We start from the raw sequence: 25,589 nt of genomic DNA on the forward strand, positions 1-25,589 counted from the left end.
CGATTACATGTGATCTGTAACTAAAGGGTGAAAAAAAGAGAAAATAAAAGTGTGGAGATGATTATATCGATGGAAATTATTTCATTTTATAGGCAAAAGTGTAGTTCTGTAAGCGTGGCACAGAGGACCCCATCAACCTGCGTCACATTGGACCCCACTGAACATTGATATTATTTATCGTAAATATTTCAGATACAAAACAATTAAACGTTTTTGTGCGCACTTTGGTATTGAACCTAGATCCCGACGAACGTCTTGTGAATTTTTTTTTAACTGTAGAATCCTTAGAAATCCATACATATCAAAAAGTTATGACAAGTAAAAATTTACTTTGTAAGGCTCCAATTACAGATCTGCCTTTAACTAAGGTATATATGCTTATTTCGGCATAATTTTTTTATGGAAGTTATATGTTTTGAAAACAAAAGTTTTCATACCCACCGTCACTATTTTGCAGAACGTTAATACAGAAAACTCGCACTGTCACATTGGACCCCGTGGCTCAAGGGAGCCCACTCTCCCCTAGTTACACGCGTCGCTGGATCGTGTTCCCCGTGAGAATGGTGATCGAACCATTCTCGTCGGGTCTATTTCCGATTAGCGTGACTCATTATCCATTAAAGAACCGCGCCAAGCTCTCACCGCGGCGCGGCGCGGCGCGGCGGCGGGCGACCAAGTTCTCGATCCCTTTCCATCTTACCGGGCAATCTTTCGAGATCAGGCTCACTCTCTTGAGGCTCTCCTCTCTCGAACCGCGGGTAATTGCGGTCTTATGTTACAAGTATCGCAAATTGCCGCCCGGTTATACCGTTAGTCTATAAATTCACGCGCCGACGTCTTTTGCGCCTCGCCGTGCGCTAACTACCATCCGAGGAACGCTCATTTTCTCACCTATCGCGACGTAAACGAAGCGCCGTGAAGTGATAGGATTATTGAAGTTACTCTTGCTCGGCATTAAGACGGTAACTGAACGGTATTGAACGATAATAGACGCAAATAAATATATTTATTAATAATTATTCCCAGCAGCGTATGGCACGCGAAGCGACCAAAGAATGCTGATATCTAAAATGAATACTGATTTCTGTCCCGATTTGCTACCATGCAAGCGTTTTACCAGGTATTTTGCGACGTAATAAGAACGTCGCGAGTAAATAACGCTCTCGTACAGTCGATTTCGATTCCATTGAGATAAATTGTGTCATTCATTGTCGGTACGAAACTAATAACCCATCGTGCCGCGAGCGTGGGGTTCTTTCTCTCTCTCTTTCTATCTCTTTGTCGATGCACCGGTCTGTTGTACACACGGTGCACTCAGCCCGAACAATGCATAACAAGCATTGTCTCTTCGCTCCGCCCACTAATTCCATACCATGCGGCGTTGCATTGCTTTTATATCTCTTACTCCGGTTGTTCAGTCGCTTACACTCGACATACACGTGCGACATACGGGGGCGCGTAAAAAAATATTATACCTATCGAAGCAATACGAGAGACCGGCAGCCGTATAGACACGAGAATAGAGATATAAGAACAGACAACGACTAATGTACATAACGAATAAACACGGAGTCTTGGGGCTCTTGAAATCTAAAATGAGGAATCCGATGCATCAGCATAGGGCCATCAAGCGTTTATAGTTTATGCGCTTTAATCCGACAATTAGCCCTCTATCAGCGCTCTTCTCTTCTCAAACTTTGGATTTTTCGCAAAGGGACAGACGTTATAAAGTTATAACTATCCGCAATTCCGATTAAAAACGCGAACTTTTTACTAGCATCTTGTAGACAAAGATAACGTGCGTTATGTATCTATTCATCCTATGCATTTACCTCCATTTCTCGAGCTATCTTTCCCCTTGGCGACTACGTGCCAATCGCTCCATTCAGACAACCCCATTAACTGCCGCGCGCTCGATAAACAATCTTTGTCTTGTCGATGAGCGCGCGCGCGCGGTCTTTGCACCGTATCTCGCTCGCATGGTAGCCGATCGGGCGACAAAGAGCCGGCGGTGCAACACTCATCTATTGTTGCGCAAAGCGGTCGTTATACGGCGACGTTATCGTCGGGCGGATCGCGGCATTCCCGGAATCGCTATCCCCTCCCCTATTTCCTTTTTTAATTAGAGTCGTTAAGTAATTTTCCCCCCTCGTGATGCACGCGCGCGTTACACGCATCGTTTCGTCGAATCGAGCAATATCGATTCCGCCACGCACAGTTGCAGCCGGCCGAACATGTGCGCGCCTCGATTATCCGCCTATTGTTTAGCGTTCTCGTGTGTACACATATGAATTACCGATCGCTGGCCCTCGAAAAGGCCAAACCGTGCGTCTTTCCTTTCTTCTCGGGACGCCCACCCTCTCGAATTGTTTGCTTCATTCATGAGCCCGCGGCTATTATGCGCGGCGTATGCACAGCACATGAATAGCAATTACGGTTGTATACAGCAAGTCAATGGATTAGAATTAAGTAATATAAGCATTCCGTGACGAATGAGATCTCTCTATCTCTCTCTTTCTTCCTCCCTTCTCTTTCCCCTCTCTTTCCGTAATATAAAGAAAGCGTTTGCTTTCTCCGTTCTCGCCGCTTCCGAAATTTCACGGCTTTTATCTCTTTAGCATGTTTTCCCATAAAAATGTTTTTTCTTTTTCGTTAAAAAATTCAGAGCGTTTTCTATTCATTAATGGAATATTAAATTCATTTTCAACCGTGAAAACCAGAGGAAGGGAAAACTTCAAAATTAAAAGTCAGATTTAAAAAATGTGTGGAAAGCTTAATATAATACCTAATACGTAAAATTATGCAGAAAAAATTTTTGCATTCTTTTTACAGCGTTACATAAGTCTAAAAAATACAGGGTAGGAGAAAAAATAAGTAGTTCCGCTCTCGATAATAAATTAACCCATAACCGCCCACATGCGCTGTTTTGCAAAGCGTTATCGAGGAGACGCGGTTCATTGCAGTTTACCGACCGTAAAAAGCGAGCATGTGCCACGTCGTTTGATGCATTTTTTTTTTCCCCTTTCCCCCCCCCCCCCCGCAGGTGGAAGAAACGGCGCTTTCCTTGTTACCAATCGTGTGGACACAGGTGGCTGTTCGCCGATGCACTTTGTGCCGCCGTGTAGACGCGTGTGCAAACTTCTAAGTCACTTGAGCGCCGTGCAAATGTTAACGTGCTATCGTGCCGAGCACGTGCTCGAAATCCCAGACTTTACAAAGATTTAACTCTCTCAGTGCGCTGAGCCTTTGCTTATTAAAAGAGAAATCTAAACTTCTGCCGCGGGAACTATTTATACCTGACTATAGATATTTTATAAACGTTGAGAGAGAATCAATAGCACGGAGAATGATTCTGAAATTATATCTGCACATCTATACCGTGACTAAAGAATATATATATGTCTATTTCTGATCGGAGATACTAATATGGGAATAGAAAAGTTAATATCTCGTTATCAGACTACTGGTTATTTACTATCGGCCGTAAAGTTTACTTCTCAAGTGCTTGATTTGCGTTGCGATTCCGACGATCGATATTTCGTTCACGAAACGCAACGAACCGATTAATGTCGCCACCGAGTCGCGTGATTGAATCGATCTTAATGGACTCACGGGATGACAGTTGCCGGCACGTGTACTCAATGCACCATATAATGAGTGCATAATACTCAACAAACTCGTTACGAAACTGTATACCTAACCGATTATGCAGTGAGCGATAACGCGCGATAAAACTGTGAATGGTTTATCCGCTAGGTCTTACGTTATCGATCATGAGCTTTTTTCGGGAGCCGGATGTAATATCTGGCACGACCGTGGAGAATGTCGTTCAGTAGCAAATCAATTACTTTATTAATTTACGTGGGCATAAAAAACGGGCGAACCGGTTTGAGTCACCGGTCGCAACTCTCTCCGTTTGCGACAACGACGGATCTCCATCTGCGAATTTTCTCTTGTTTGGAAAGCAACGTCATTCTAAAAATTGCCAAATTTGGATCTTGCCACGACCGATCACGCAATCGATCCTTATGTAAGCCCTGAGTAAATCTTTATTATCGGTGAAAAAAAAGAACCTCACCAGAGATGTAAACCAAATGCAATAAAGCCAAACAGTTGTAACAGCATAAATGTTTTTTGAATAACATTTTAATTATAAAAATAAAAAACAAAGATAACACATTATTAAAATATATTTTCCCTTTTTCGCTCCAAAAAAATAGAACAGTTGCATAATTCTTCTATTTTTTGTAGTTTAAATCTTAAATAGTTATATTTTATTTTTCTTTAATTGCAATTTCTACAAAAAAAAATTTTTAATTGCAATTTATTCATAATATTTCTCAGTAAGAGAACCTATATATAAGAAAAATGTTAATTATATTTCTAGTGCGTTGAATAATTGGCAATATCATTGAAAAAAGATGTGATGTCTTGTCATGTGAGAGATATGTTCAATGCATGTCTGCGAAAATAAGTTTTCTTTATGTGCAGTTTAGTTTTAAAATAATTTTTAGCTTAAGTTCAACTCTCTCACTCTCTCTCTCTCTCTCTCTCTCTCTCTCATTCAATCTAGATTTATTCTGTGACGAGTTTATCTCATCAATTGCAAGAGATCGCTTCAGCACTTCTCAATGTCACCAATTGCTAACGTTTTATAGTATTCATGACATTCAATACAGTCGGCAGGTACATATGCATTTCTCCGACAACAAAATCAAACGGCTTTGTAGTGCCGATCGCGCGTTCACGATTTCCATCGATCACTTTCTTGATCTCGTGTCGATCGCGAGCTAATCTTCGATTAGCTGCAGGGCCTTTCCCCCTTTGCCTGCACTTACGGCATTACGACGTGACACGCAAATGCCGAGCAACGTGTTATCGCATACCGAGAGCGGCGGCCGAGCAAACGTTCGGATTCGCTTGCGAAATCTGAAACTGCCGGGCGACTCCGGGTCGGTGAACCGCTGTGTGAACGAAACGCACGACCGCTGACCCGTAATATATCGTATATCATTTTGTATGACAAAAGAATACAAGCACCCAAATATGCATATATTGGAAAAAAATGGATTCTTTGTTCCTGATTCAGCCATGGTGCAAATATCTTATATCACAAAAGTTTTGTAAAAAACAAAACACATCTTCGTTATTTTTCAGTTAAAAATTGGAACAATTAACAAAAGTTTTATATCTGTATTTCCCTTATTCTGACTCTTTGTTAGTTATAACATTAATCATATTGGACATTACATACGATATATCAGAAAAAGTCATTATTTTTATAATTTATAGCATACATTATATTAATAAAAAAGTACAGAATTATGCAGTCTTAATTAGTTATATGCCAAATATAATTGATTTTTTCCATTTCTCATCATTGTTCATAAAATACTAATTACGACAGTTATGTTTCTTATTAATTAATGTTTGAAGTAATAAAATAGCTATTTTATAATATGCAATAAATAAAGGTATTAAATGTAATCACTAAAGTAGTAATAACTTTCTATAACATGCCGGATTTATATTTCTTTTTCAAGGTTTGTCGCGTTTCACCGGAGATAATCACAAAATATATCGCTTATTTACATAATGTATCCTTTAAACGCATTAAAACTTTCTCGGATTATAGAACGAGGGTTTCCGTCCAGTCGCATCTCCGGTACGTCCACGATACGAATGCGCGGACTGCGAAAAAAAAAAGAAACCCCCCCGTGACCGCGCTGACCCGCAACATACACATATTACTCACAGGACGACACTAGGAATAACAACTACGAAGAGTTCTCCTTTTATGTAACAATGTCTCCGAGGGAAGACCGTTCAGTCGGTTTTCCGTGGAGGCTGAAGAAAAAAAAAAGAGCGTACCGTGGCGCCGAGGGCCACAGGCGAAAAATGCCCTGTTATGACGGTGCGCAATCAATAACGCGGCTAAACAAAGGGAGGCTTTGTAACAACGCGCGAAGGAGATACTCCGCGTAAGGTCAGACAATAAGTACCAGCGCCTTACAAATGCGCGATGAGGCTGCTACGATAGCCGTTTACAAATTGCGGCGGATCTTTGACGCGGTTCGGCTGCTCGAGGCAGCAGGGAAAGGGAGAAACACGTGAATCGCGCGAGGCGATGATCTGTAACCGTAAAAATTGCTCACGCGATACCGCACAATCAATGGCGGGAGAACTTGCAAAAAGGTCGCTGTGTAACACGTCGGAGCTGACACATGAATCTTGCAAATTTATAATCGTTGAGATAGAGCGGCAGAAAATTGTACGCATTTTGTATGTCCATAATTTCTTCCAAAAGCGTTAATTGTATAAAAGGATAACATAATACAAATGATTAAATGTCATCAAAGAAGTAATTTAAATATATAATTAATGCCATCGGCGTATATGTGTATAAGTTAGCCACATCACTCTTTTTTATAAATTATCAGTAATCAGTAGCAATAAAGATTAATAGCGTAGAAAGAAGAGACAGAAAACCATTATTATGTATTGTCATAAAATAATTTTACGATATAGTGCATGATCAATAACATAGATAAGTAAAAATAAAGTATTACGTTTCTCGCGAGTCAAAACGTTCTTCAAGCTATACATATATTTATCATGCAGTTTGATGTAACCGTATTGTACATAGAAACAAGCGTATTACGTGTACATTATCGTTGTATTACCGCCTTAAATCAAATGACAAGTCATTAAGATAGAATAATTTTTGTTCTGCACAATCGTGGGCGAACTTCTGTTTCTTCGAAACACAATGTGTCTGATAAATCGTGACAATTCTCAGAAGCGATAGTTACAGAGCTGAACATAGTAGAGAGCTAAAGTAGAGAGTTGATGGATCCAACAGACTAAAGGCCCGTTATATATGATATAAAATATCATAAAATCATTTCGTGACAGCGCGGTGATCGATAGCTCGGCAAGGTATTTTGTTACACGCGATACAAACGACTCGACTATAGAAAATGAAAGTGGAAGCCAAGTCAAACATTAATTAATATTACCAAATGACTAAAAAAATGCTACACGCGTTTAGGGAGGTAAATCCATTCTACAATACAATCAGACAAGATAAACATAAGATACGATAAGTAAATACATAGAAAAATATAGGAAGTCCAACGAGTTTGTCAATATCTTGTCAATCCGGAGAGAGAAGACAACTTTCAAGCAGTTACACGAGATTATCAGCTGGACTATCAGCAACAGATATGAATATCGCTTTTTTGTTCTGTTAATTATGCAAAGTAAGTAAAATTGTTTTCGAGAAGTGTTCTCTATTTCAACGGGGTAACTACGCTACCTCACTGAACGTTCCACGAAACTATTCAAAAAACGTATATCAAGTATTAATTGAAAGATATAAAGTCTACTAGGCCAGTTTCTCCCGTATTCACGACGGTATACCATTCGCAACTATACTTAGCGCAACAGCGATGCATCGTCCGCCTGCTGCATCGCATACAAGTGCGCGCGCAAGTGTCGACACACGGCTCTCGTATGCTACTTGTTAAGATAGCGTTATTAATCGAGGCGGTTATACAGGCGCGTTGATACGATTCATGCTGCTCGCCCACTCGACGTAACACCGCTAATTTGTCAGCAGTACGCAAACGCGCGCGTGCGTGCTAATATTTATTGGCGGATCGATTGCGATAACCGTCGACAGAAAAACCGTCCGGAACCCATTTCCTTTTCCAGATAATCGCCATCAGGGTGGCGTGGCGTTTTTACCCCTCTCGATGCACGCCCCCGGATTCTCTGACAGTCTATTTCGTAGAATCGCTGGCAATGCGGCGGGAAGTGACGACTTCCCGTCGATTCGACGAAGCGGAAAAAAGGGATCCCGATTATTCGTTACATTCTACGAATGTGAATGTTGTTTTTTACTTCGCCATCTTTGATATATCTACAAGACAAGTGTATCTTTCAAGCCGCTCCTGCGTTAATCGATGTACAAAAACGCTCCTTGTCAGTTGAAACTTTTCTGCTCAGCCTCCCTATATTTAACAGCCAGTCGTCTTAAAGAGATATCGACGGCTAGACACAACTGTGACGCGTATTCCCAAGTATTATGTGCACTGATGGTTTCTTTCCACCCGAAGAGAAAGAAACAGAGCAACGCGGTGCAATGGGCTTGATAACCGATTACCATGATCCAACGCGCGCTCGGTGTTATTAACGTTCCCACGGAAGAGGTCGACGACTCGTTCCGTCCATGATATGCAGACCAACATATAGACACACACATTCACACATACATTCCGCATTTTCACACAATGTCCTCGTAAAAAATAATCTTCCGGCAGAGACATGAGTAACGTTCTTTTTGTAGAAAAGAAATGTCAGAAGATATTCGAGAAATGAATTACAGAATTACATAGCTCTGAAAATAAAAATTATTAAAAATTTTTCAGTTATTTTTTTTCTGTTGTTATTTTTTTTTAAAGATATATAAAGATATATAATCATTGAAAAAGAAAAAAAATTGTATAAGGTTTAATATTAAATTATCTACATATATAAACGTTTCATCTATTTTGTAACATTAAAATAATGATAATTATATGACGCAATATGTAAAATAAGAAGATAGAGGAAATTTTTTTCTTAAGATTCTTGAAAAAAATACAAATGAAAGGTAACACTTTAATTTACTCTCGTAACTCATTTTTATAATTATACTTAATTTTTTTCATCACTATCGATTAGAGACTATCGATTAAATAAATCTTTATTTCTTGTATTATTTTCTAGAAAATTTACGAGAGAGCACTTTATATAGCTTTATCATTAATGTATCGATAAGACTTTTTTTCAATGTAACAAATACCTAAAAGAACACTTATCAGCAATCGTTTCACGAAAAAACGCTGATAACTCTCCCTAACACACCCTCTGTTCTCTCTCTGACTGGAGATATACGGTTTTACGATTATCGTGACGAGCGTCATGGCCATAATGAGAGATTACCCAAACCGGAAACAGCCGCCATTGCAAGAAGCGAACAATGGTGTGGAACACGCTCGACGGTAGCTATATCGAATCGGTAGACACACAGAGGGCAAACGCTAGTTATAGTAGTCCGATTGGCATAAGATCGGCACCACCGCGTGAACCCTGAGCGACGCATAACGTCATACGAGTCGCGAGAAAACTCACGGCGGACTCGGTGAAAGGAAATAAATCGGCGCAAAATACTGTATATCCGTACCGTTCTCTTTCAATTACTTCCACCTGACTACATTGTCGTAGTGCGGCCAACAGGTATTATTTATCGTCGTCTCGCGATATGTCTCGTTTTCACTCGATGCGCGAGCGACGAAATACAGCCCCGGCTCGGACGAAGCGTTGAGCGTTGGGCACTCCCGATACGCCAACTCTCCGTTCTGTTTCCCGCGGTAAATCGTAGGCGACAAAAACTCGTCGGCGAACCGTCTTTTCCACCTGCGCGGAGCATCAGAAATATATCGATAATTGGATCGATAATTGGACGGTCCGACATCCGGCTGAGAAGATCGCCGTATGGTTACTTCCGAACAGGCTCTCGTTGCTCGATTACACCAATCGAGGAAATTCCCGGTCTCCCGCGCAATAATGCGTTCTAGCCGATCGGGATAATAGAGAAGAGGCGAGAGCTTTCGAGATGAATTCGACCTGACTCGAGAGAAGCCGGAAACGGAGAAACCCGAGTGTGGATTGATTCTCCTCGGACATCGCCCGCATCCTCGGCGCGCGCGGTTATAACATTTTTGCGGAGGACGCGCGCGGGATATACGTGCAAACGTGCGATACACTCGGTGCGATGTACGCGTAGCTATAAATCACGGGACAATCGTTCCGGGCGATCGTTGCGAACTCGTTACGAGTTCGCCCCAGTGGCCGGCCACGGCGACGACGACGCAGGAAAGCTCGAGAGCCGGTCGGCTCGGTCCGATACACTTTGCGAAACGTCGGCCAACGCACTTGCAGTGGGCGTAAGTACAGGTATAACAGGACGCCCTTCGAAACGAAGAAATACTTTCGTTTTCAACGCGCCAGTTATATACCGATCACAATCGTTGACTTAAATTGATATTTAACGAATCTGACGTTGTACTTTTTGTAGATCTAATCAACTAACAATAAGATAATGTGTGTTCGGGCATTTCTAATTAAATTTATCTAGGAGATCTATAGAAGTTTTTCAATTGCTTGACAATCCTCTTATCTAACAAGTAGAACAACAAAACTTGAGCCATAAATTTCTCATCACAATAATTATATATTTAATAAAAAATAATTTTAAGTAAGAAATTAAAAACTTATAAGAAAACATTCCTCTTTTTATCGAAGAGAAGAAAACAAATATGTACATAAAATAAAATAGAGTAATAAAATATCACGTTGTTAAAATTCCATCAATCTAATACATTGAATACGCCATACAATCATGAATAATAAAACAAATATTGCAATTCAAATACTTGACAATGGTGCACATTTGCACTGTTATATGTTATAATAAGTATATAATTATATAATGAAGAGACTAATGCAAAGCGTAATTAAATAATAAAGTATTTATATGCCTCTATTATAAAGATAGTTTTGTTGTTCTAACAAAAAACGAATAGTTCGTTATATTACGTCTATTTTACATTATTATTGATTTTTATAAAAAGAATCAATAATTTCTGAACGTAACAAACGGGACTCAAGTGTAACTAATGTACTTCTTCTTTCATCGATGAGAATAATCATGCAAGTATCGAAATAAAGTGACAACAGAGACGGCGCCAACATTCGAATTCAACAATCGTGAATCAACCGGATTGATTGACACAACGTCATTCTTACAATAATATACCGTAGTATATTTCGTGCAGTGCGTACTTGTGCGCATATCATCGCCGATCGCTGTTCTCGCGTACACTTATGTCATTGATCCGAGAACTATTGCGCAAACGCTTATTGCAGCATATCTCCATCTGTCGACATGCGTGCACGCGGAGACAATTTAAGATGCATTCTTGAGTATTCATACATGTCCTCTACTTCGTACTCTCTTTTAAAATCCTAAAAACTAACTACATTCATAAATTTAGATGCATGATTTTTACTCTTTATTTAACGCGTCAAAAATTGTAGGGGCTAAAATTTAATTCATACTTAACATTAGAAATTAAAACTTTGACAAAAATAACATTCGCCCATAAAATGTATGCACTAAAACGTTAAACTCTACAAATGGGCTTTTAATAATATAATAATATAATATAAAAAATAAACTCGTAGATAAACTCGTAGAGTTTATCGTCTCAATAATTAAGTATCATTAATATTATTTTTCGGAAATGATAATATCAAGACACAACTTTCGAAAGAGATTTTTCTTATAATTTGTGCATATATGTATATGTATATACGTAAAAAATCGTTTAGTGAACGAAGATACCAGTTAGATAATTCGTACCGTTGATATTACGCGAACCCGCGGGCAACGCACTGAACGAGTGCACGGTATCGTTAGCTGTGGTATCGTTCGCAGTAAAGATTGCTCCGCAAGATTCGCGATTCGACGGGTGCGTACGCGGCATTCGCCACGCCGTACGCATTCCGCACGCACGCCTAATGCACATACTGTAACATTCGCGGCGACCGCAGTCACTCCCGTTCGTTACGCGATCCAGCGTCGTCGAAAAAAGTCGCAGGAACGATCGGCTCGCGATCGAAAACTCAAAGCGAGATATGTATAAATGTATATACCTCGTGTGCTCGCTCGATCCCACCGTATTCGATGCAAAGAGCACCGTAAATATCGCCGAGCGCGCCCGCGGACACGTCGTTATCGCCACGTGCGCCGACAATTGCGAGATCGGCCGGTCGCGCGGCTCAAGATATCGCCGTTACGCCGTAAAATTATGCAGAAAAATTCAATAATAGCCCGTGCTAAACATTTTGCATGCGTCAGTCATTATACTGGATACAAGTTAGTGCGCGGAGTGTTCCATATCTAACGAAAATTATTTTTGGGAAAGACTATATTGAAATTTAATTATGAAACTAAATATAGAGATATTTTAACAACTTGAGAGCAAATTATGCTCTAGAAATATAAACAAATAACAAAATTTATTATTTGATTAGTCCCATTTTACATGGAGAAATTTAAAGAAAAATTTAACATTAAAAAATTGTGATGAATGTCTGTTAGAATACTTGTCTTCAATAATTTAAATTCCTATAATAATCGCTACGAAATTCAAATTGGAAATTAAATTCCTGTTTCAAAATTAAAACATATTGGTTGTTTCATCAAACTAGTAATTTTACTCTGAAATTTCTATATTATTAAAACGCTTTAATTTCCTAATATCAAAAGCAATTGTTTTTCTGCTTCGTTTCTATAATTCACATCTGTAATTCGAAGAAGGAGAAGAGGATTCTAAAGCATTTTATATATTTCATAGCGTGATTCTCTATTTAATAGCTCAGATCTTTCATACGCATCCAATTACTAATTAAGCTAATTAATGTATATTCTGTTGGACGATATCTGTAAGTACACACGTGAAATCGACATACAGAAGAAAGAAATCATTTATCGGAATGCATTGCTGCCATTACTGTACATTTTTTCGATAACTCGTTCTAAATCATAGAGGAATAGCTGGGACACAATCTGATCTCACATGCGGGAAGATCGAAGCAGTTTGAAACGAGTTCCAAGCACATATCGTTTATGACAGCATTAATGCCGTTGATCGTTATTTTAATTACAACTGCCCGGCACCTATTACGCTTGTAGTTCTCCCCGGGAAAGCATTAACGCGAGCGGCCGCGAGCGTACATTTTTTTAACACGTTCGAGTTAAAGTAGGGCTCGACGCTCACCTCGACTTTCGCCTCGAAGATTAATCGCGAATTAATACGACGACGAAAAAGCGGCACAAAAATTGTTTATGATGCTGTCTCTTTCCTGTGCAATTATATGCAAACGGAATTGCCAACTGCGGGTGTGTCGTCGTCCATCGCCCCGACGACGAAGTCGTAACTCCCGGATATCATTGAAATAATTACGGATGGTGGGCTTAATAATTCATCGACAGAAAGTTACTCGAGAGATTAGTATTGCGGAATCAATCTAATCAAAGTTTTCATGAAATTCAACATTTAATGCATTAATAATGTAGTAAATTATAATTCTGAGCTAAACTGTTTTAATATCAGCAAGAAATTTTCTATAACTCTATGGTGTAACACTATTTGGTACACCGGACCCGGAAATAATCAACGTTGAATGAAAAGAATCTGCCCTCATTTACGTCGGATTTTAGTTGTGCAATCCTTCAGGAAATGTTACGCTAAATACACACAAATGGAACGAGTTAATTCGTGAGAAATATACGGAACAATAAAGTGCGAATGATTGAAATAACAGATCGATAAAGATAACAAATGATTCTAAAGGCTATCTTCCAGCAGGATGTACATACGTTACGCTTCAGTGAACCACATACTCTGCCTTGCAACTTTTCAATAATGAAATTATGTATCTCGATTTTTTTATTATAATCAATCATTATATTTAGTTTTACAATATTTCTAAGTAATAAAAATAATAAATAATCAATGTTTCAAATGTGTTAATTTTTATAATTTATAAAACTTTATCTCGCATATCGATTATACATATATAATTCTATATAATTCAATATATAAAATTATATTATATTTGAACAATTTTCAAAACTTTTGATATTGTATTACAATGACGTTTCGATTTCGAATCAATTTTATATCTCTAAGGGAGTGATTGCCAAGTTAATCAAACTTAGATCAATTTCCTCTGATTACTCGCAGTTCTAATATTCCGCCCGCACATCGAAGAGGGATCTTACTTTCCAAGACAATGTCTTTCTAGAATATCAAATGGTTGATTTCGATCTCCCGGGAGCACTTTCGCTTCCCAATGGCAATCTAGAAAACTCTTGCTTGATTAAATTCTAGCTGCACGACTCCCAAAATGTTTTTATCTTTGCCGGCAACAACGACATTGCATCGGCCATTGACCCATGATTTTATTACAACAGTAACGACTCAAACTTCCCAACCTTCCAATCTATCGACTAGGAGTCGTGCTCCGAAATATCCCGCATGGGGCAAGAAACGAGGATAAAGTTCGCAAAACTTTTACTATCCAGCGCCGTTACGTGAGAATATCACATGCACGTTTTATTGCGCGTTCGTGAAAGGAATTGTTTAATCTTCGCCTCGCCTTTTAAATCACTTTTTTTTGCAGTTGGAAGATCGGTCTGTAGAATACTCTCGGAACGGGTTTAATTTCGTCAGTAATTACAGTCATCAACCGGTGCAATTTCGCTAAACTTCTGAACGCGGAAGGCTTCTTCCGCGCGCGGTGGTGGTTTTCGGCTCTCATTTTTTCAAACTCTGGCGTGGCTGACTTTATGACTCCTAAATCGCGGCGGAGAGTCGCTTCGCGAGTCTCGAAACGAAAGAAAAATAATGACTCTTAGTAAACGCTTCATGCGTTCAAGCCGACGCGTGCATCTTTAAGCAGCGATGCAAAGCGAGGAGGGAGAGGCCGGCAGGCGGAAAAAAACGATTTTGGAGCCATTACGTCATTCTTTTTGAGAGATTGACGTGCTCGTCTTGCCGTGTCGGACGGAGCAAAGAGCATGGTTACTGTAGATTAGCATAACAAACGCATACTGGAACACTTCAACCGCACGAAGTGGCTCGAACGTCGAATAGCGGCATATAATCAAGAGTGTAACTAAAGCCAGACTTGAGCTCAATGGATAACGCAACCAAATCTTGTAAAAACATTGCTTTCTTCGAAAGAACGATCAACTTTCACCCGTTGACAAAACTAAAAGTTTGTGTGTGGGCACAAATACCGAATAAATTTATATTTAAAAAAAATGGAGCATTTATCAATTAATGTTCGCTGCATGTTAAACATCTACATCGCTTTAAACATCGATAATGTCTAAATGAGATGATTTAAAATGTTGCAGGCCAGAATTAAAAATCACTTTAAATATTTCTTGGTTTTCATTTTTAACACTTTTGTTTAATTTCATTTGGTGAAAACTATAAACTCTTATAGTATGTACTGAAATATCGAAATCCAAATTCACTGAAATTATATCGATTTCTTTAATACTGCATGAATACATCACTGATCTTAGTAATTGACCGAAACTTCAAGAGATGAATATAAATGATCGATGACAATTGTCGAAGGGAACAGACAGCGATACAATGAAAATATCGGCAACCCATTCGCGTTCAGTTAGTATTATAACTACGATGTTGATGCACGACAAAGCAGTAAATTGCGTTAATAATAATTAATAACGATCGAAGTAAAGATCCGCGAAGAGACTCGCGAAAAAATGGATAAACCCATGATTACGTGATTGCGTGATCAATAACGCGTAAACAACGGGGAATCTCTCGTACACATCTCTCGTGTAAGCGACTCGTGATACTGACACAGCTGTGGACATTAAACGGCAATTCAAAAAACACTTAAGCCAGAGATTACACAAAGTTTCGGATTTTCCTCATCGATAAAATTTATAGAGATCATACAGATACGGTCATGAATCAGATTAAGAACTTACAAAAATAACTTGTTATTTGGATACCTACATATTAATTGCATTTAATGGCAAAAGTACCGACTATTTTCCTCGATGTACAGAAGTAACTCAAGAATGACTAAACTAGCCCGCTGTAATGATTTATCAGCATATGATTTATTACATGCGATTGTTTCTTTAAAACCGATACATATTCATGAATCCTGGCCTAATCGACAAAGAACTGTTTTTACGACAGAAACAACGTTATTCCATTTAGTGAAACACATGTACGCGCCCGGCAGCGATAACGAAAGCGGAACTAAAGCATCTAAAATCGGCGATCGACGAGGCGTGAGATCGAACATCGACATGATCAAGACACGATTAAGGAATAGGTAAGATCATTTCCCCATCGCGATGACGCATAAGAGGCATTTTCTCACGGTTGCGAATTATTGCTCGCTTGCGTACATTTTATGAATTTTAGAAACGCCAATTTAATTCTCGCAATCGATATGGGAACAATTCGATTTAAGAAGAGTCTTTTTTCAGCGGCGGATTAACTATTGAAGAAAAAAGAAAAAAGATTCAAAGAGTTATAAAGGTAAATCTCGTTTAAAAGTAAGACTTTGTTTCCGTAAATTCTGAATCGAATCGGATAATGAAACAAACGGAAAAGAATAATAGATCTTAAGCGGATTTTAATCGATTAAGGTATACGAACGGATGAGTGTAAAGCACGCTACAGAAACACTGGTAATGCGATGATGATAGTTCGTGACGAATGTAACATAACGTAATATGCGGGAAAATTATTAAAAAAAAAAAAAAAAACATCGCTTAGGGCACCAGCTATGAAAAGATACGATAATTGGACAGTAAAAGCGGAAAAAGGTAATTCAGGAATATGGGCTATGCTAAAATAAATGAATTTCTCACAAATAGCAAAACTTTAGACGAGATATCCTATTTTTCCACAAAACTTACTGAAACTATCTGATTTAACGGAAACTTTTATTACGTACTATATATGATATGAGAGGGGGCAATGGTTAATTTCGCTTGATAAAACACACCTGCACGTTATCGATCTATTTGGAACAAGATAAGTACCAACTGATTTTATCAACATATTTTCCAATTTTTATATAAAATATAAAAAATATTATATAAGAAAATTAAAAAAATCCACATTACAAAGAAATGTGTATTTCAATATATTTAATTATTGAACAGAAAATATTACGAAAATATATTAAAATTTAAAGATTATGTATTAAATTAAATCTGATATCATTATTTTCTTTTTATCTTAGGAATGTTCTCTTTCCATCTAAAAGCAAAAGATTATTTAAATAAAATCTTCTACAAATATATTGATAAAACTAAAATGATATTAAAATGTACTGAACACCTTATTATAATTTATCAATAATGAATTGGATGCAACACATTAATTGCAATTCTCTCAAACATTTTAAGTGCTCTTAACAATATTTGTAATTATTCCGCCCGTGCAATTATCGAAACTTAAGTAAGTAATCAAGTAAGTAAAAAACCGGTTATAAAAGTGAGAGGATAATCTAAAATCATTGCATAATTTTTTAAAATAATCTTAAATGTTTTGTCCTAAAATCATACAAGTAGGTACTTGTAGATAATAAATAATCTTATCACACAGATTGAACAAATAAGATGTAATTTCGTATATAAGACAGCGGCAAGAATTGTAAAGCATCAGTTTGCGAGATCATACGCTGAAGTATCATCAATATTTCAAAGGTGAGTATCAATAGACTATGAGTTATTACACCGAGTTAAACATTTTGAATTTGAATATTATACGCACGAAAAAATACGCAATACACTAAATCATTTACTTCCTGTTTAATTTAACAATAAATAAAACTGTTCTCAGACAAATTAAAAAATATAAATAAAAAAATTTTATGTAAATAATTATAATTACATTATTCTTCAATTACCGTGTCCATTCAGTTTGATATCGTAAAATACCGATTTTCGGTATTTTATTGATTTAGTTAACTAAACTAATAGATCATATGTGTGTATTTTAAATAGATCAATACGCCATGATATAGTTTGATTAACGATGTACAATAAAAATTGAGTAATATTTGAATTTTTTTCTCCATGAAAAATTACACAAAGTCGAAATAATAAATGTTTAACCAATATTTGTTAATGCACAAACGTCATATCAAGAAATTGCTTTTGTTAACATAATTTTTAAATAAGTTTGATTTATTTAAATATATGTTTTATGTATAATAATATCAAGTATAATAAGTATAATGTATCCAAATATTTTATATATATAATGTAATTCTCAAATACATCAATAATCTGAACGAAATTATTTATTTTTGCAGATGAAGTTCGCATTGGTACTGTTGGCCTTCGTGGCTACGGCCTCCGCCAGAATTGAGATCCCCAATTTTGGCAGAGGTGAACTCCACAAGGATATCCAAGAGTTCTTGGACCTTTTGCCTGTCGAACGGATATTACAAATCACTCTTGAATACTACCATCAAGATGCGGAGTTCCAGAGAATGATTGCATACTTCCAAAGCCCCGGATTTAAGCAGCTGGTTCTAGAAGTAGAGCAACTGCCTGAGATTAAAGTTTTGATGGATTACATTCATAATGCCGGCATTGACATTTACAAGATCGTGAACATACTGAACAGTGCTCTCGGACTTCCTCCTCTTACCCCGCCCTCCTATGCCTACGGTACACAGATCACCGGTGGAATTAGGGGATTCGTGGATGATATCCTGGCCGTTTTGCCCAGGGCAGAGCTTGATGCATTGTACGAAAAGAAGTTACGAGAATCGCCAGCATTCGCCGATTTCATCAGGCAATTGGAATCCCCGAACTTCCAGGAGATCGTCAACAAGGTTTACGCTCACCCCAAAACCCAGGAGCTTTTGGCACACGCTAGAAATGCCGGTATTGATCTCGTAGCCATCAAGGACTTGCTGTATGTTCTCTGGGGCATCAGGATTCCCTCTTACTAATTGATGACGACCGTCAACGCCACAGAAAAGTTATTTCTTTTCTATTATCATAAACGTCAATAGCATTTTCCAAAGTTACATGTCAACTCATAAATATTAAAACCTATCTGTAATCTTGTATATTTCATTTGTAAAATAATAAATAAGCATTATATACATTGTGTTATATTTTTCTCTGACTAAAATTCCGAGAGTTCCTTATTTGTCTTGTTAGTTTACTGTGTAATCAAAGGATTACATTGGACATAATTCAAATAACTCGACCATTCATACCGCGCGGCGTGTATATTTTTTTTCGCGTTGCTCCGAACCGTTCTCACCCGATCAGGCCAAACTGAGATAAGCGAGATTATGCTGGTTGGACCAACCGACCTGTCAAACTCGTTTTCGCGTGATTGCAACGGCGGCGTAACGTCGTGAATGGAGGTGAGATTGGAAGTGGAACGAGTCGTCTTCTTCCTACTCTTGCACAATTATCCGTTTCTTGCTCCTACTCAACGTAATATTAGAAAAAAAAACATCTTTTTCCTGTTTCGCAATGAAGATTGCATCTAATAACTGTGGTGATATGACATTTGTGACGCAAATGTTAACTAAACATTCACTAATCCAGTTTTGCACAACTCTTCATGAAAAAAATTGCAAATATATATTACTAACAAAATAAGTTCTTATTTATTATATACTGCTGATCAAACTACAATGCGATCTATTTAAAATAATATCGAGTTATTAGTTTAGTTTTAGTTAATTGTGAGGGCTCTACAAAGTGGTACTAAAAATCTATTTTAATATTATCGGAATAATTAAATATGTCGATATATAGAAAAATATATCGTCTTTATTTTACAATTTAATTATAGAGATAACAATTGAAAATAAATAATATTATTGAAGATATTATTAATTAACAAGTAAAACATAAATAAAAATGTAATTTTTTTGCGTCATTAACTAATCAGTAATAAAATCGAGTAATAATTAGTGTCAATAATAATTTTTAATATTAATAATCTGAAAATAAATATGAAACAAAATTCGAAAATCGACACTAACATTCACAAAAGATTCGATAAACATTACGTAATCAAAACTATAAACAAAATTCTCGCTGCTCAGTTTCTCGTTTCTGAAAACATTACTTGACCGATCTCAAGAAGGGTTTTGCGCTACACGGATACATTCAGCACCTCTACGTTTATAAAATATCTCGCGAGAATGCCACGGAACTGCCGATCTTCAAGGAAGGAACAAGAGGGTGCTAGGCAACGAGCGTAGCTTTTAATTAATGACGCCTGGAAGTATACATGTCGCGCGGGGCCGATTTACGAGCCGGCGCGCGCTGGCGTGTCGTGTGGCTAGAATTTATCGTAGCGCACCGGTCTTTCCCGCTAATATTTAACCGTGTTGAAAGAGGTTGGCGAGATGCCGCAGGAGGTATATACTCTTCGCAGATCGTGCGTGTGCTTGCAAGAACAACGATCGACTTTCTCGCGCGACTGATCACAAGCGCGCGTTTTGCGATGGAAACGAGTGGTGCTCATCAGGGTAGCTCTAAGCGATACTTGCGCTTAACAAATATTTGCCAAACTGATAAAATCGTGTCATGTGAATAAGAATGAAGCTAATACTGCAAAAAGAAATTCGCCACTCAAATGCACTGCGTTCAGTATTTGTTTAAATTGACTCGGATTAACGGTTACATCAACACCATTTAGGGCTAGTTTCACCAACGTCGATTAACTGTAACCTTCGAGTAAACTCACTCTTCATCTCTTTCTAACTGTTCTCCTTAGAAAGAGACGAAGAGTTTAATTAAAGGTAACAGTTATAATCGGAGATGGTGAAACTAGCCCTTAGACGTTTTAATCTTGCATAATTATATTTTCTTTTTATATACATTATCAGACATTTTAATGTCGAAAGGGATGGCAAATTGATAAGCCAGGCTTATTTAACTCGAACTGTCGGTGTAGCCGAGTTAAAAAATTTTAATAATTCGATGACAATACTGTCTGGTTCAAATTTAATAGCTTATCTTATTCCTTTATAATTCTCGTTAGGTGAGAACAGTGGTACATGAGATACTTCACGTAAATGAATGTTCATGTTACAAGTGAATGAACACAGTATGATATATGAGTTCTCAAGGAAATGTTTTGTATATGGCTTATCTTTCGCACAGAATAGCTCGATCTTTATGGTATTAAAATACAATACCCTCATCTTCTAATATAGATATTTTATTAATCACTATTCCAATTATAAAATATATTGTATTATATTCGTATAAAACAATAACAGGAGCATAATCGAAAGAATAGAATAAAAAATAAAATCGTGTCACTCTTTCTGAGTTCTTCTATTTCTATTATAATGTTTCATCTTACTAGTAGCAAAAAAAAGCATTTAAATACATAAAGTTTGTACTTAATGACTATTTATTTATGTAAATACGATACATGTCTGTTAAAAATTTCTTTTATTTAGATTTTGCATGCAGAATAAGTATTAAACACTATTTTTGCATGCATAATAAGTATTAAACACTCGCATTAATTCTTACCTAGATGTGAGGAACGCTTTTATAATCCCAGTAATAGCTCCGCGGAGACTCAATGTGGCATTTATAAGCGGCAGAACTTATAAGCTTCGCATTACTCGTAGCACTTAGGAATAAACTACAGAGAAGTCGAGTCTCATTCACTACGTACAATTGACACTTGTCACGAAAATGCTAGTCACGAGGTCCAATCGTAAACAGTGTATATCGCGCACGTAAATATAAATAATGCAGTCTCACACGCAAGACGATTTATAACTAGCACCGAACGATAGTGAAAATGACATCGGTCAGACAATCGGCGGAAAACACCAACGTTCGTTTAAACTGAAAAATTCGGTGAAGTCGGAAGAGGTTGATGATCCCGTCGAGTCTTCGCGATCTCGTTATCGCGTTCCGATTCAACCTCGCTCAATATCCGGCGCGAGATCGGAAACGAGGCATCCCGGCCGATCGAAGGCCGCGCGTCAAGCGACGAAACGGAGGGACAGCGCTCGATTACTGCGGACTGACCTACGACAAAACTGTTTTGCCTTCGCTGACACGAACCCGATCGCCCTTCATTCACTATCCGTAGTGAATGAACCACCGTACTCCAAAAACACCGACGCACTACCACGCGCTCACTGTACCCTCGATACGCATATTAAAATCCTCGCGAGACTTACGTGCAACGTACGACAATTTGAATGAAAGAAAAAAAAGAGTGTTCAATTCTAGGAAAAAAAAAGGAATGTTCGTTCCTCTCGCACGCTACATCGACTTCTCACGCGCGATCGCGTGCCATCACGATGTAACCCCTCGAGATACCCCTCTCGGGAATCACCCCTTATTCGTCAGCGCATTACTTGCGATGGTCGCGAACGACGAGAGAGAAGCGTTCCCTCAGATCATCACACGCGCACACCATCTCTCATGGGTCCATCATCATCATCGCACTCGTAGCACACTGAGGAAATCGCGAATTGCAAAGATCGCGGGGGTCCGCGGCTGATATATGTCGCCACGCGGTTATCTCTCGCGCAGAAAAGGGACAGGGAAAAAGAAATGAATATCCTTCGGCACGAAGACCGTCGACACGTGCGGCAGGAGGAGCAGCGCGCACTGCGAGACAGCAGCCGGATCGGATCGTACCGCAGCCACGACGGCAATGCCCCCGCGTCGGAGACTTAAGCGCCGCCGACGCGGTCGGAAACCCTGGCTGCGGCCCCCCACCATGAAGAACTACCGGCCGGCCGGCCCCCACCGCCGTTTCTTTCGGTGACATACACAACACCGGTTTCCCCATGGCCTGGCATTGACGTGCACCCAGCCGACGATGCACATACAGCTTTCGCTCCGAATGGACCCAAAACTGTGATGAATCTTCGTCTCGTCGCGAGTTCAAAAAAGGAATCATGGATGGATAAGAATTATCCTCTCCCACAGAAACCCCAATCAGAAAGCGATCGCGATACGTACAACTGTTTGAATCTTAGTACAAATTCTATACTTCTATACTTATAATTTCTATTTAAAATTTTTCGCAAATTTTCTTTAAAGATATGCCGAACATATTTTTTTTTAGACATGGTTAATATTGTATGCATTTCCAAGCCAATATGAAATTAGTAGAAAGATGTTTTTAATTATTAGATAATAACACTGCACATTGATTCGAGTTGTACTTTGCTAATTAAAGAATTAAAAATCTATTCAAAGTTCAGAATTCATTGAAAAGTTCTTCTTGCCGCGATTCAGTTATAAAAAAAGTATTTTATATTAAATATTAGCAATAAAATATTTCATAAAACTTCGCTTAATAGTTATATATTTTAATCAAAGTTGTTTACGTTCTTTTCCAAACTCGGACATTTGTGAATGCACCTCAAAATATCGGACGCGAAGTGATGGAAAGCGCAATGCTGAATATGGTAACAACGCATTAGTCGAAATTGGTTTCGTTACAAGTACATCAGAGAAGGGTGATTTTGTTTCTGTTCTTTGCGCTTATTACCAAAGATACGATCTTGAAATATCGTACAGAATAATCACGAGGTATCCGATATGGGAACAACATTATGAAACGTACTTTTTATTCCAAGCGAATCTGTATATAAACTTTTTTCGCGTGCGCAATTATCGGAGCAGACGTCTTTCATGAAATAAATATCGAAGGCGAAATAATCGGAACGAAAATACTCAACAAATTTTCTTCGGGATCTCGACGAAGAGATAGCGTGAAAGAAAGATCGATTGACAAGACTGTCAAGGAGAAAACTTTCAATATGAATCTAATATAACTGTCAGACTTATCACAAATCGTTATTGCTTTCATCACAAGCGCAATAATGCATAATTTCTGGAACCCGAATGCGAAAAGAGCGAGATTCGATATTGATTGAGTGCATTATCGAACATTGCCCTCGGCAATGCGAACGAACTGGAGGAATGGCCCTCATGGCCGTTTCTGTGGCGGAATATTGGCAAAGACGAAAAAACGGAGGAAGTGGATAAAAGCATGACATTCGATACCTGAATAATTATCAAACGATGGCAATATGCCGTATTTCTCTCAAGTGTTTGCTGATACCCTCTTCCGTATTGGCCAAGGTGTCTGCCGTCCGCGAGGAAACTTGAAACTTTCCGCTTGAATAGAGGCACCGCATTTATGCGCCGAGAATTAATCATCGAATAGCAATCAGCAATTGTCAATCGATATATCAATCGGTACCGATCTAAACAAGAGTTTCTTTATAATCGATTTTGACGTATAATTTTAGCATCCATGCATTCGAATACAATTAACAAGTTGTCAATCTTCTACTGCCTGTTTTAGTATCGTTCTAATACAAAGACTGAAACGGTTCTAACATTTTGTTTTGACACATATAACATAGAAAATTTTTGTTTCACTTTAATTAAGCTAGGAGTTTCAGATCGTATTTCTCCTAACAAGAACTCAAATTATTTTTTAGAACAAATTACAGTAGAAATCAGAATATTCCATAAATTCTATTTAATGTAAAATTTGATGTAAAGATGGAAGTTTAATTATATCAAAATGGTAAATGTACTTTCCATTAATGTTATGAAAGATGAATAAATGTTGGTTGAGTGTTCTTACCAGTTCACATAATACAATACCGTGAAAAAATGTCTAAGATTTATTGTGTAAAGACTTCTTTAGACAAGACGAACTTTGAATAACGTAAGATGTTAACAGTGTATTTTTTATCCTTCATCTTTGAAAACGCGTCGCCGCTGGAAATGCGGCGGCGAGTAGCAAAAAAAAAAGTATTCGTGCATTACCAGTAATGGAGAAAGTGGTGAGAGGCGACCGTGAAAAATGGCCTCGGAGTGCGCCCGCGTCTGCAAGGGGTAGTAACCTCCGTTCACCCCGTCGCCAGGACAGCAGACGGTCGCCCCAGCCTAACCTTGTTCTTCTGCTACATAACGGATGCCGGAGGCTTTAGGAACACCCCGGCGGAGCTCGGGTAGCCGGAACAATTTTCCATTATTCCGGTCTGACGTAGATTACCTCCGCCTTCATGATAGAGAGGAGAAAGAACAATGAAACCAACATCCCGGCCTATCGTGCACAAGCTTTCTGTACTTCATGTACATACTATAAAAGACCTCGAAATGTAGACGGACCAAAAGACAAATAAAACATGAATTTAACCGCCGCTTTTCAAATCAAAGAAATGGAAGTCTGTGCTTAAAATTCTTCAGTAGAAATGAAATATTAATAACATCGTTCACGCAATTCTATCAAAAGAAAAAGAAAGAATTGACTTTAAATACGGCAGTCCAAAAATGTCCAAAAATTTATTTTCTTAAAAGTTGAAATTAAATCCCAGAAAGTTTGGAACAAAATAAAACCGCAATTATAAAAATTATAAGCCAGAATATTCACACACTAAAAATTTATCAACTCTAAAACTATATAAATCTGACTTGTTGATCGAAATATGTAAATTGCTGTCATATATAACAAGATTCTTAAATAAAACACGCATACAATGGGAAAAAAATATTAGTCGTATAGATTGACTAGATTGACTAGAAGATTTACAGAGTCGTTTTTTAGAAAAGCGGCCATAAAATAAGTATGGCTTAGGTTATAAATAATTTAATATGCCTCTAATAAAATACAATTTAGTCGTGCCCTAAATAATCGCCGAAAACAAACACGAAATACTGCTAGGCGAAATTAGCAATTAGCTAATGTAGACGAGAAAAAGACTACGAATAAAATTTTATGTCGCTATAAACAACTCCGATTTCGGGCTGTTCTAATTTTACATGCACAGCGACACCACACCGAAATATCCTGCCCTTTATGATGCACCAAACGATACGGAGTAAACCGGAATAGATGAATAGACAGAGG

At 38.1% G+C, this 25,589-nt stretch overlaps 2 protein-coding genes across 4 annotated transcripts in view; one reads left to right on the forward strand and one right to left on the reverse strand.

Annotated features, from left to right (window-relative positions):
• The window catches only part of LOC112462483, a 291,597-nt gene that overhangs the window by 199,732 nt on the left and 66,276 nt on the right, over positions 1 to 25,589 (reverse strand). The gene's annotated exons all lie outside the window — the stretch shown is intronic.
• Positions 17,354 to 18,812, forward strand: LOC112462485 (protein G12). The gene is made up of 2 exons (XM_025028286.1): positions 17,354 to 17,392; positions 18,004 to 18,812. Exon 2 carries the CDS (start codon positions 18,004 to 18,006, stop codon positions 18,649 to 18,651), a length of 648 nt encoding a protein of 215 aa, XP_024884054.1. The 5' UTR covers positions 17,354 to 17,392; the 3' UTR covers positions 18,652 to 18,812.

Source organism: Temnothorax curvispinosus, unplaced genomic scaffold (genome assembly GCF_003070985.1).
Source record: "Temnothorax curvispinosus isolate PA1 unplaced genomic scaffold, ASM307098v1 QBEX01012454.1, whole genome shotgun sequence".
Classification (NCBI taxonomy): domain Eukaryota; kingdom Metazoa; phylum Arthropoda; class Insecta; order Hymenoptera; family Formicidae; genus Temnothorax; species Temnothorax curvispinosus.

Coding starts and splice junctions, on each gene's coding strand:
- LOC112462485 (XM_025028286.1), top strand. CDS start 18,004: ATGAAGTTCGCATTGGTACTGTTGGCCTTCGTGGCTACGGCCTCCGCC.